This window comes from Coregonus lavaretus (assembly GCF_964263955.1).
Source record: "Coregonus lavaretus genome assembly, chromosome: 23".
NCBI classification, from domain to species: domain Eukaryota; kingdom Metazoa; phylum Chordata; class Actinopteri; order Salmoniformes; family Salmonidae; genus Coregonus; species Coregonus lavaretus.
The window spans coordinates 39,168,343-39,182,543 of record NC_140010.1 but is presented as its reverse complement, the minus strand read 5'-3'; the positions used below and the strand labels follow the sequence as shown (position 1 = coordinate 39,182,543).

At 40.6% G+C, this 14,201-nt stretch overlaps 1 protein-coding gene across 1 annotated transcript in view; it reads left to right on the top strand.

Annotated features, from left to right (window-relative positions):
• Positions 1 to 220: 220 nt before the first annotated feature.
• Positions 221 to 14,201, top strand: part of LOC311099209 (uncharacterized protein) — a gene marked incomplete at both ends in the record, with an annotated part of 74,763 nt that continues 60,782 nt past the window's right edge. Inside the window, one exon of the mRNA XM_084139890.1 lies at positions 221 to 286. Within this exon, the coding sequence (XP_083996016.1) occupies positions 221 to 286 (66 nt within the window). The remainder of the gene's footprint in view (positions 287 to 14,201) is intronic.

Sequence of the window (14,201 nt, the reverse complement as noted above, 5' to 3'; positions counted from 1 at the left end):
TTGAACCTTTTCAAACTTTTGTCGCACTTTTGAGAAGTTTATAGGCGTCTTTTCACGGTGAAGGTGAGCTCGAGGGTCGTTTGGCGTATTTGAAGAGGACAATAGATGAGTTAACACCACAGGTGACCAACGGCACTAACGCGCCTGTTGCTTGCCGCCCACATAGGTGTTGGCGTTGGTTTATTGTGCGTGGCACGAGGTAGAGGAGAGCAGCGGAAAAATGAGGACAGCGTTGCTTTGTTTCGTGTTCCTGGGGATGATGCTGCTAGGAATTGAGGCGAAGGACGTAAGCATCATTACATGTTTTTTCACTGAATGTTATTGAAAAGGAAAACTGTAAGGCAGGGTTCCCCAACTGGCCTCGGGCATAGGTGATTTTATTTGGCACACCCAAATCTTGGACATATGACTAAAAACACCAGCAAATCAGCTCCAAGTGATTTTAATTTTGTAAGTCTGTTCCAAAGTATTCCCACGCATAATATACATATGTGATCATATACAAATGTAAGCAAGGTTTGAAGTGACTGTTTTACTCAAATATTATATGCTTGGGCTTCTTGCTGTTTGCAGTCTACAAATTAAGCTATTTGTAATTATGTTCTGGCTCCCTGACCATCTGCTCAAGAAAAAATCAGCCGGTGGCTGAATCTAGTTGGTGATGATGCTGCAAGGCAAGCTAATTTGCAAGCAGACTTTGGTAGGCCTATATAGGGCAGACATTTAAAGGGAAATGTAAGCTAGTCAACATGGGCATGAAAATGGGGTCAAGCATGTGACTTAAACATATTTAGCCTATGTGAGTCATGCATAACCTGCTATCATAAACAGCCTAGAAAACAAATGCTTAAGTAGGCTTTGGTACTTGCTTTTGGTGTGTGAGTGTGACTATACTTAGGCCTATGTCTCTCACTTTAGTCACCTGTGCTGAGCTTGAGATATTTGCCACATTCAATTATTCATATTGTAGAGATCCTCGCTAATATGAGCCACGTTACAATTCCTACCAAGTGAGTTAAACCTTTTGGCGCAATGCGTAGGGTGTTTGCCTTTTCATGCCAGTGACCCGGGTTCATTTCCTTGTCCCTCTGTTCGCTACATTGGTGTCGTAGAGAATCTCCATTGAGAAGGCCTTAGTTCAGGACAAGGCTTAATCTGTGTCTAGGAAACCAGCCCTATAAGTGTGAGGTGGGTTAGGTTGTGATGTATCCTCTCGTAAACAGGATTGGGGTCAATTGAATATATATTTAATCCACATTAATTTAAATTCATCCCCTGAATTGACAATTGGAATGGAACTGACCCCACCCCTGACTGCACTGCAGTAGGTCACTTACACTGAGTATAATAAACATTAGGAACACCTTCCTAATATTGAGTTGCACTTGCACCCCTCCCTTTTGCCCTCAGAACAGCTACAATTTATCGGGGCATGGACTACAAGGTGTCGGAAGTGTTCCACAGGGATGCTGGCCCATGTTGACTCCAATGCTTCCCACAGTTGTCAAGTTGGCTGGATGTCCTTTGGGTGGTGGACCATTCTTGATACACACAGGAAACTGTTGCGCGTGAAAAACCTGCAGCATTGCAGTTCTTGACACAAACCGGTGCGCCTGGCACCTACTACCATACACCGTTCAAAGGCACTTACATTTTGTGTCTTGCCCATTCACCCTCTGAATGGCACAAATACACAATCCATGTCTCAAGACTTAAAAGTCCTTATTTAACCTGTCTCATCCCCTTCATCTACACTGATTTTGAAGTGGATTTCACAAGTGACATCAATAAGGGATCATAGCTTTCACCTGGTCAGTCTGTCATGGAAAGAGCAGGTGTGCCTAATGTTTTGTACACTCAGAATGGTCACAACAAACTCTTAGACAAAAAGGTTCCATATAGAACCTTTGGTTCTATTGTTGCTTCATGTATGGAACCCCTAAAAGTTCTTTATCAAACCCTTTTATAGGGTTATTTGATCAGAACCCCAGGGGTTCTTTTTCACTGAACCAAAATTGGTTCCATATAGAACCCTATATGGTGCCATTTATGAATTATGGCTGCTACTAATAAATAGTAATATTTCTAGCTAAGAATAGAATATAAGAAGCGATTTTAAATAGTGGACAAAAGAATACCAGCATAGTTTTGAGATTTTATTGTCATTATATGCAAACATAGTTGGAAAAATGCACTGGTGGCCAGGGAGGAATCTCTTTGTTTGAATGATGTCCCACTTCAATATTGGTACCAACTCTGTCTGACTTCTTTATGGAACAGTAGGTTACAGTATGGGTTGTTGCCTGGCTGTTTCCTGAGAAGAAGAGAGCAAAAACATGAGTTAATCTCCAGAAATGAAGACAAAATGCTATGCAGACATATAATTATTATGATGTAGAACAACAACTTACATGCCGTTGTCATTAGCAGTAGCCAAAAGAGTAGATCCTCTGCCTTTGATAGTTCGGTTACTGCCAGACTCTGAGCAAAACACAGTGTTAAGTCATGATTAACTATTGAATCACCAATACTTATTATTCATAATTTATTATAAATAATTTAGATGTGTACATTTACATTTTAGTCATTTAGCAGACGCTCTTATCCAGAGCGACTTACAGTTAGTGAGTGCATACATTTTCATACTGTACCTCCTCTCAATCAGCCAACTGTCCATCACGTTCATTCAACAGAGGTCAGCAACAGTCTTCTAGTAATGGCTTCATGAAACAGTCATCTGACTCCACACTGAAATACGGAAATAAAAGTAACAATTTGCTAATTGTCAGGCTGGTTTTGTAAATCTATTTGGCATATTCAAAAATAAGTGTGTGTTTATTTGTAAGAGTTAGCTAGCTAGCTTGTAAAGTGGCTAATTAAAGTACCCTTTTCCTATCTAGCTAGCTAGCTAACGTTAGCTAGCTAGTTAGTTTACAAATGGTGATCAAATTCTGAAACAACGTTATCTATCTAGCCTATAGTTTACCATATCACTTTGGCTTCATATATTTCAGGGTTGCCCAACCCTGTTCCTGGAGAGCTATCCTCCTGTAGGTTTTTGCTCCAACCCCAGGCGTTACTAACCTGATTCATTTTATCAACCTGCTAATTATTAGAATCAGGTGTGCTAGATTAGGGTTGGAGCAAAAACCTACAGGACGGTAGCTCTCCAGGAACAGGGTTGGGCAGTCCTGATATACAGTGGGGAGAACAAGTATTTGATACACTGCCGATTTTGCAGGTTTTCCTACTTACAAAGCATGTAGAGGTCTGTAACTTTTATCATAGGTACACTTCAACTGTGAGAGACGGAATCTAAAACAAAAATCCAGAAAATCACATTGTATGATTTTTAAGTAATTAATTTGCATTTTATTGCATGACATAAGTATTTGATACATCAGAAAAGCAGAACTTAATATTTGGTACAGAAACCTTTGTTTGCAATTACAGAGCTCATACGTTTCCTGTAGGTCTTGACCAGGTTTGCACACACTGCAGCAGGGATTTTGGCCCACTCCTCCATACAGACCTTCTCCAGATCCTTCAGGTTTCGGGGCTGTCGCTGGACAATACGGACTTTCAGCTCCCTCCAAAGATTTTCTATTGGGTTCAGGTCTGGAGACTGGCTAGGCCACTCCAGGGTCCTCTGTAGCTCAGCTGGTAGAGCACGGCGCTTGTAACGCCAAGGTAGTGGGTTCAATCCCTGGGACCACCCATACACAAATTTATGCACGCATGACTGTAAGTCGCTTTGGATAAAAGCGTCTGCTAAATGGCTTATTATTATTATTATTATTATTATTATTATTATTGAGATGCTTCTTACGGAGCCACTCCTTAGTTGCCCTGGCTTTGGGTCGTTGTCTTGCTGGAAGACCCAGCCATGACCCATCTTCAATGCTCTTACTGAGGGAAGGAGGTTGTTGGCCAAGATCTCGCAATACATTGCCCCATCCATCCTCCCATCAATACGGTGCAGTCGTTTTATCCCTGATGTCCTTACACAGCTCTCTGGTCTTGGCCATTGTGGAGAGGTTGGAGTCTGTTTGATTGAGTGTGTGGACAGGTGTCTTTTATACAGGTAACGAGTTCAAACAGGTGCAGTTAATACAGGTAATGAGTGGAGAACAGGAGGGCTTCTTAAAGAAAAACTAACAGGTCTGTGAGAGCCGGAATTCTTACTGGTTGGTAGGTGATCAAATACTTATGTAATGCAATAAAATGCAAGTTAACTACTTAAAAATCATACAATGTGATTTTCTGGATTTTTGTTTTAGATTCTGTCTCTCACAGTTGAAGTGTACCTATGATAAAAATTACCGACCTCTACATGCTTTGTAAGTAGGAAAACCTGCAAAATCGGCAGTGTATCAAATACTTGTTCTCCCCACTGTATTTGAATTAAGAGTGGCTCCTAATCCGTGACCGTATATTTTATTTCTGAGGCTCCGTATCCGTGAGTGTGCAAATTCTCGAAGTATCTCGCAGGAATTTTTGGAACTTCAATAGTTTTTCTCATGCCGAAACCAGATTAAATGTCACTAAGCAAACATAAAAAACATCAATAGCCACTACAATGACTAGAAACACCATAATATAAATCAATTTAATTAAGCTAAAATATCAGAAATAAATGGTAAATAATGGACAGTATCAGCTTATTTTCATTAATAAAAAGGAATACATCTCAAACTGCAGCAGTCCAATGATTTGCACACTGAAGCAAGCATCAACAAGCTTCACATGTGCATTGAGCTACAAATTACATGTTTTTATAATTATAATAAAAAGACAGATACAAATGTTAAAGCTTAATTACATAAAGTAATATTAGTGGGAATATAGCTATAATAGAAAGGAGAATAGAATATATTTGAAAAGCTTAAATTGAAAAATACATTGAGGTGAAGCCGCCCCTGTGTTGATGCTATTTCTCAATGTTGATATTTCTTAGTGTCTATTGTGCTAATTTGATTGTAGAAAGAAAACAAGGAGGCTGCCAGTACTGTGCAATAAACTTCAGTGAGCTATTTACAGAAAATATATATACAAAATAATACATATAGGAGCAAATCAGCCTAAATATCAGGACGCACAACTGCAGCTGTGGATATATACTACAGATTGGTGCGTAAAGACATATCCAAGATATAGGCCTCTATCCCTTATTCCAGAAACAAGTCCTTAAATCTCCCGAATGACACCTATAGTCATCCACCCAGCAGACAAGGAAAGCACTGTTACTGTACAATACTACACTGTCTTTAAGACTGAAGTACTCCGGTAACTGAATGATCAGATGTTCTATAAGAGACTCACTACAAACCCCACAAAACAGCTATTGGCTGTAATCGAAGAGACTCAACAAGGGCATGCGCAATGGTGATATCACCAAAAGAGAACACAGATTATTGGTGTGTTAAAAACAGCTCCACACCAGTAATCTGCAATCCCTAAAATACTGTTTAATTATCTAAATAACACCTGTTGTATTCGGTGCATGTGATAAATCAGCCTGTGCAGAATAGTAAGGTAGTAATATATTATTGTTGCTACTACTGCATGAGGCTATACAACTGCCACAATAAGTTGATCCCTGCAATGCCAGGATTTGCAACCCTGTCTGCCAAATCCTTATATTACGCATGGTTCTCCCTCTCAAGCGCTCCTTCTCGAGGATGCTTTCAAATCAATATTTTTTTGCTTTGCCTCATCAAATTAATAGGTTGTTGTCATGGTGCTACTGAAAATCGGATAGCTTTCTTATGTTTCAGTAAACCATTAGCCAACACCTCAAAGATTAAACAAAGTGTCATCATGAAAGATTACAATCTCCATTATATTTCGGTGATTAAAGTCTATTTCCCTGTTATTTTGAACTGTAGGCTATAAGTTAAACCTTTCAATGGAAGGCCTATCACAAACCTAGGCTAATAAAAGCATGTGTTCTCAGCATAAACCAGCCGATTATCTCTGAAGTTAATTTATTGGTGATGGTTACTTTAACTGTACATTTGTGGTCCTCTGTAGCTCAACTGGTAGAGCATGGCGCTTGTATCGCCAGGGTAGTGGGTTCAATCCCCGGGACCAACCATACGTAAAAATGTATGTACACATGACTGTAAGTCGCTTTGGATAAAAGTGTCTGCTAAAAGGCTTATTATTATTATATTTATTACTGTTAAAGCGCTCCTCTCTGCCTGATTGTGTGAGAGAACTAGTCCTACCGCTGCGGTCTAAGTAATTCCAACATACGTTGATTCTATTGATGGAAAACCGTTGTTTACCTCTTGTCGGACACATTTCATCCAACATTTAATTCTAGCTCACAATCAAGGACGACTGTATTCTCTCCAGCAATGGGGACGTGTAGGCCAATGACTATGTAGCTTTGTGACAATGTCCTACTGGACTCTGTGCTAGTCTCTACTTAAATGTAATAGATTTTTAAGAAATAGCATCCACATACGGGGGCTTCATCTCAATGTATTTTTTTGATTTTCAAATATATTCAATTCTCCTTTCTCTTGTTTATTATGGCTATATTCCAACTAAAATTCCTTTATGGAATTAAGCTTTGTCTTTATAATAATCATAATTTGTAAAGCGCATTTCCCACACTCAATGCACTTCTGAAGCTAGTTGGTGCTTGCTTCTGTGCGCAAATCATTTGACCGCTGCAGTTTGAGATTATTTATTCATTTTTATTGATGAAAATAAGCTGATACTGTCCTTTTATTATTTAGCATTCATTTCTGATATTTTAGCTTAATTAAATTGATTTATATTATGGCATTTGTATTCCAAGAAAAACGAAAATACATTTTACAGTAGCCTATGTATTGCCTACCTAAAACATCCGTTAATACATTTGAAGTCCTTCAAAATAGAAACTACTATACTAATGTTAGAAAGTAGAATATAAACTAGATATAGGCTACTGTGGGTGGGGCAGGCTAAATAATTACAACAGAATAGGCCTAATTAAAAGAATAGTGATAAAGGAAAGGAAAAATGCTAGGCAGAGCATGCCCAGAGCTTGTGGCTGAGCAGTACCAAAAATTTGAGCGGGAGAGCAGGCTGAGACCATAAAAAAAAAAAAAAAAATGCTCGAATTATGCTCTGCTTGTTCCTTGCTCCACACTTACATGCTCTGGCATTCAAAGGCAGCCCTGTTTAGGCTTTCAAAGGACTTTCAATGTATAATCATATCAATGGATGGAATCAGTGAATGAATGGCTGCAGCAAGCCAGCAACCATTACAGGTCTGACAATCTGCATAACAAATGAGGCCAAATTAGACAAAATGAAAAAGTATTCAAATGAAATACTGAGTCATTCAAAGGAGAGAATTCCAAGTCTGTTCTTTTTTTTGTTGCCTTGGGCGTCAGGGCTTCTGCAAAATAGTACCAAAGTGATTAAAAAAAAACTAACTAGGCACTACATAATTTTGGTTCAGTAGCAGTTTGATTAAATTATAGTTAATTGTATTGTTAAAAATTACAAGAATCATATCCAAAGTAAAGTGAATATTGCATTTTGAAAAGCATATGTATCCAAAGTGAAAGAGTGATTTGGTGCAGTGAAGTTACTTTGTGAATTTATTGTCCTCAGTCAATTGAAAATGTGCGTAGTTTTGAAACATGAGTTAATTTAATGATCTGTTTAGATTTTTGTGCTTACAGTGGGGAGAACAAGTATTTGATACACTGCCGATTTTGCAGGTTTTCCTACTTACAAAGCATGTAGAGGTCTGTAATTTTTATCATAGGTACACTTCAACTGTGAGAGACGGAATCTAAAACAAAAATCCAGAAAATCACATTGTATGATTTTTAAGTAGTTAACTTGCATTTTATTGCATGACATAAGTATTTGATACATCAGAAAAGCACAACTTAATATTTTGGTACAGAAACCTTTGTTTGCAATTACAGAGATCATACGTTTCCTGTAGGTCTTGACCAGGTTTGCACACACTGCAGCAGGGATTTTGGCCCACTCCTCCATACAGACCTTCTCCAGATCCTTCAGGTTTCGGGGCTGTCGCTGGGCAATACGGACTTTCAGCTCCCTCCAAAGATTTTCTATTAGGTTCAGGTCTGGAGACTGGCTAGGCCACTCCAGGACCATGAGATGCTTCTTACGGAGCCACTCCTTAGTTGCCCTGGCTGTGTGTTTCGGGTCGTTGTCATGCTGGAAGACCCAGCCACGACCCATCTTCAATGCTCTTACTGAGGGAAGGAAGTTGTTGGCCAAGAACTCGCGATAAATGGCCCCATCCAGCCTCCCCTCAATACGGTGCAGTCGTCCTGTCCCCTTTGCAGAAAAGCATCCCAAAGAATGATGTTTCCACACCCATGCTTCACGGTTGGGGTGGTGTTCTTGGGGTTGTACTCATCCTTCTTCTTCCTCCAAACACGGCGAGTGGAGTTTAGACCAAAAAGCTATATTTTTGTCTCATCAGACCACATGACCTTCTCCCATTCCTCCTCTGGATCATCCAGATGGTCATTGGCAAACTTCAGACGGGCCTGGACATGCTCTGGCTTGAGCAGGGGGACCTTGCGTGTGCTACAGGATTTTAATCTATGACGGCGTAGTGTGTTACTAATGGTTTTCTTTGAGACTGTGGTCCCAGCTCTTTTCAGGTCATTGACCAGGTCCTGCCGTGTAGTTCTGGGCTAAACCCTCACCTTCCTCATGATCATTGATGCCCCACGAGGTGAAATCTTGCATGGAGCCCCAGACCGAGGGTGATTGACCGTCATCTTGAACTTCTTCCATTTTCTAATAATTGCGCCAACAGTTGTTGCCTTCTCACCAAGCTGCTTGCCTATTGTCCTGTAGCCCATCCCAGCCTTGTGCAGGTCTAGAATTTTATCCCTGATGTCCTTACACAGCTCTCTGGTCTTGGCCATTGTGGAGAGGTTGGAGTCTGTTTGATTGAGTGTGTGGACAGGTGTATTTTATACAGGTAACGAGTTCAAACAGGTGCAGTTAATACAGGTAATGAGTGGAGAACAGGAGGGCTTCTTAAAGAAAAACTAACAGGTCTGTGAGAGCCGGAATTCTTGCTGGTTGGTAGGTGATCAAATACTTTTGTCATGCAATAAAATGCAAATTATTTACTTAAAAATCATACAATGTGATTTTCTGGATTTTTTTTTTAGATTCCGTCTCTCACAGTTGAAGTGTACCTATGATAAAAATTACAGACCTCTACATGCTTTGTAAGTAGGAAAACCTGCAAAATCGGCAGTGTATCAAATACTTGTTCTCCCCACTGTATTGTGAAAATTGCACCGAAGTGATAAAAAAACAACTGTAATACAAATCATATGCAACTGCAACAGTGACATTTTACACCAGTGCAGCACGCTAGTGGACTCTATCAAGTACTGTTGAAATCAACTTGATCTGTGGGTATAAGATGACACCTAGAGGTTGTATGGTTGATATCTCCCTAACCATCAAAATGTGCATCACATTTTATCTACCCTCTCCCCAGTATGCAAAAAAATGTCCTCCCGCTTGCTATTTTCCGCTTTCCCTAAACCCAAGGCTATGAATTCATACCGCCAGCAGGCGAGCGGAGTTTGCTGTTCAAGATGTGATTTGCATCTCTGGTGGGTAGCTGGCCCCCACACATAGGACCGCTATAAGCCCATGGCAGGCTGCTTTTGGATCTCTGGCGTTTTAATTGTTTGTATTTATCACCACCAAACTGTTTGAAATTCTGAACAATAATACACTAGCGGCACCCATCCAGTCGATATGGATAAATGGAGCACCAATTTACTACTTTGGATTTTGAATCTTGCATGGATATAGTGGATCAATCGCCGGAGACAATAGACCTTGTTAGTTAGCCAGCTAGCTTTAGGGATGGGAAACCGAGGCTTTCTGAAGCCTTTGGGGCTTTCAACAAATCATGCCGAAAAATGGTTCATTATTCAGAGCAGCAATGAAAGCAGCGTTTGATGTTTTTATAGACGTTTTTTCCACACTATTCATCAAATCTCTATGGCGCAGCGGTTATTCACAAGTCTTCATAGCAATCATTTTACCATTGCAGGTTTGCGCCTTCCATAATGCTTCCTTTTTTTTGCTGTCAAACCGAATCTATATGGCATTATTTAGGATTTTCTAAATAATATTGCCTTCGCCGGGATTCGACCCTGTCATCTGAGTGTTCTGGTCCCCGAGACCCCAACTCTACCTGCTGAGCTACCTGAATCTACATGCTACACGAAACAATCCTAACTACATTGTACACACGGTGTCCAGTAGAGGCTGGTGTTTCAAAGCAGCTTGGAATCGAAGAAAGCACCGGAACTGCAGTGGGATCACGCATTTTGCAACACATGGTTTGAAAATGCAACGTTTTTTTGCTGAAGTAAGTAATGTTACTGCTTTCCTTTATTTGTGTGTAGTTTTACTTGTGTCACGTTAACATCGAGGACAATAATAACGCAAGCTAATGTAGCTAGCCAAGCTAGTTAATGTTACTTGGCTAGCTTGTTAACGTTAGATGGCTTGGTAACATTAGCTAGCTAAATGATGGTACTGTAAATGCTGTTAAATTGGCTAGTTTGCAATCTGAGTATGTCTTTGCTAGCCGAGTTACTTAGCTAGCTAGCTTGCTGACATTAGATGTTAACGGCTAGCTAGCTAGCTAACAACATTGACGTTATACAGTTGAACTCAGAAGTTTACATACACCTTAGCCAAATACGTTGAAACTCAGTTTTTCACAATTCCTGACATTTAATCCTAGTAAAAATGCCCTGTCTTAGGTCAGTTAGGATCACCACTTTATTTTAAGAATGTGAAATGTCAGAATAATAGTAGAGTGATTTATTTAAGCTTTTCTTTTTCTTTCATCACATTCCCAGTGGGTCAGTTTACATACACTCAATTAGTATTTGGTAGCATTGCCTTTAAAATTGTTTAACTTGGGTCAAACGGTTCGGGTAGCCTTCCACAAGCTTCCCACAAGAAGTTGGGTGAATTTTGGCCCATTCCTCCTGACAGAGCTGGTGTAACTGAGTCAGGTTTGTAGGCCTCCTTGCTCGCATACGCTTTTTTAGTTCTGCCCACACATTTTCTATAGGATTGAGGTCAGGGCTTTGTGATGGCCACTCCAATACCTTGACTTTGTTGTCCTCAAGCCATTTTGCCACAACTTTGGAAGTACGCTTGGGGTCATTGTCCATTTGGAAGACCCATTTGCGACCAAGCTTTAATTTCCTGACTGATGTCTTGAGATGTTGCTTCAATATATCCACCTAATTTTCCTTCCTCATGATGCCATCTATTTTGTGAAGTGCACCAGTCCCTCCTGCAGCAAAGCACCCCCACAGCATGATGCTGCCACCCCCGTGTTTCACGGTTGGGATGGTGTTCTTCGACTTGCAAGCTCTCCCCTTTTTCCTCCAAACATAACGATGGTCATTATGGCCAAACAGTTCTATTTTGGTTTCATGAGACCAGAGGACATTTCTCCAAAAAGTACGATCTTTGTCCCCATGTGCAGTTGCAAACCGTAGTCTGGTTTTTTTATGGCGGTTTTGGAGCAGTGGCTTCTTCCTTGCTGAGCGGCCTTTCAGGTTATGTCGATATAGGACTCGTTTTACTGTGGATATAGGTACTTTTGTACCTGTTTCCTCCAGCATCTTCACAAGGTCCTTTGATGTTGTTCTGGGATTGATTTGCACTTTTCGCACCAAAGTACGTTCATCTCTAGGAGACAGAACGCGTCTCCTTCCTGAGCGGTTTGACGGCTGTGTGGTCCCATGGTGTTTATACTTGCGTACTATTGTTTGTACAGATGAACGTGGTACCTTCAGGCATTTGGAAATTGCTCCCAAGGATGAACCAGACTTGTGGAGGTCTACAATTATTTTTCTGAGGTCTTGGCTGATTTATTTTGAGTTTCCCATGATGTCAATCAAAGAGGCACTGAGTTTGAAGGTAGGCCTTGAAATACATCCACAGGTACACCTCCAATTGACTCAAATTATGTCAATTAGCCTATCAGAAGCTTCTAAAGCCATGACATCATTTTCTGGAATTTCCCAAGGTGTTTAAAGGCACAGTCAACTGAGTGTATGTAAACTTCTGACCCAATGGAATTGTGATACAGTGAAATAATCTGTCTGTAAACAATTGTTGGAAAAATTACTTGTGTCATGCACAACGTAGATGTCCTAACCGACTTGCCAAACTATAGTTTGTTAACAAGAAATGTGTGGAGTGGTTGAAAAATGAGTTTTAATGACTCTTACCTAAGTGTATGTAAACTTCCGACTTCAACTGTATGTACATACAGAGGAGAAAAATGCCCCTTTATTCATGTAGCTAATCTGGTGTGTCTTTCAATTAGGGCAATGGCCAGCCCCAGCATTGTATGCATCACAACACCATGTGGATTAGCTCTCAAACTGAAGGCGGCATTCTGCCTTCTCCCTACAGTTCAGCGGTTAGCTTCGCCCACGACTGGCTCATGTGAACTACAATCTCGACGCTGCATTTTAATGTTTAGAAATGTAAATAATCATCGCTTTCAAAACATATGGCCCTTTCATCAGCGAGAAAGAATCCTTCAAATAAAGAAACTTACTGTCTGTATCAGTTTTGCACAGATCCATACAGCTATGGGTGCCTCCATCCAATGAAACTACACTTCCCAAGTTACGCTTACACACTGGTGTTCAGAGCATGCTAGATAGCTAATTAGCACCGGTGGTTGCCTCTGTCTTCCGTCTGTTTTCCATAAACAAGCGCTGTAACATGGAGATATGCCATGTGTGAACACTAACCCTATAAAGGTGTTTATCCGTTTTTTATTATTTCTTGCTGATATGAAAGATAAGGTCCTTATGCTTCCAGAACCGTCCTGCAAGCGATGCGTGCTAATGTTCAGACAACAAAACTCCCCCATACATAAGACGCCTTCATCTAATGACTCATGTGTAATGTAATGGAACTGAGAGTTATGATCCAGGGCTACATCTGGATGTTATAGCCATGGAGGTACTGTAGGTAACTTTACATTCACTTAGCCCAGATTTTGCCTATGTTCTTTCTTGCACAGTATTTACTTCATTTCAATGTAACTTTGTTTAAAACAGGGCCAGGAATGAGACACTACAACAAGACGATGGCAAGTTTGGGCCGTAGCCATGAAGATAAGAACATACCCGCTTAAATGTAAATACTTATTGGAAATATCTGCCAGCTGTCTTTACAGACTGAGTGTATATAAATATAGGGGGTGGGGGAGGGACATTTGTTAAGTGTGTCATTTCTAGTACTTTTCTTGGATTGTGTAGATTAGGTTTCTGGCTGTAATGCCAAGGACCTGAAGTCGACAGTTTGGAGATGCTACCTTACATTCTATCAAACTGTCTTGCTATCGCCACAACCTGGACTGGGGAAGGTTATAAGGCTTGTTTCAGGGACTTGTTTCTGAAGACCATTCTTCACAGTAAGTTTTGATAATATTAAATGTGTTACACTAGTTTTCTGTACTTTTTAAGTAAATTCTTCAACTCGTGTAAGACCATGTGTGATTCAAATGTAACAATGTTCTTTCTTTGTGTATAGGAGCCATTTGGAAGAACCCTGCAACCCGGAATGCCAAAGTTGAGGGGATCCATATTCAGGTCACCCATTACCTGAGAGGGGCCTCCGATTTTGAAGGCGGGAGGCGACAGCGCACAGGGTAGATGGATCCGCTGCAGTGAGGGTCAACATCAAGGCTCAATCCTAATAATCCCCTTAGCCCTCCCCCTCGTCTTCGAGTGTCCCTCTGTGGGGGAGTGGCACTCGAAAACTGGTGCTAAGGAGAGCTAAATTAGGACTAGGGATTGGGACATCACTACATCACTCGCTCACATCAGAAACTGCGAAACTGCCAACAGATACCACGCAATTCATTAACACTGAGCCTTGTGTTGTCACGAACGATGAGTAAATGGTCGGACCAAGGTGCGGCGTGGTATGCGTACATAGTCGTTTATTTTAAGAAATACCGACAAAATAACAAAAACAATTGAACGTGAAGTTCTAAAGGCTGACAGCAACAAGCCTAAACAGAAACAAGATCCCACAACATAGGTAGGCAAAATGGCTGCCTAAGTATGATCCCCAATCAGAGACAACGATCGACAGCTGCCTCTGATTGGGAACCA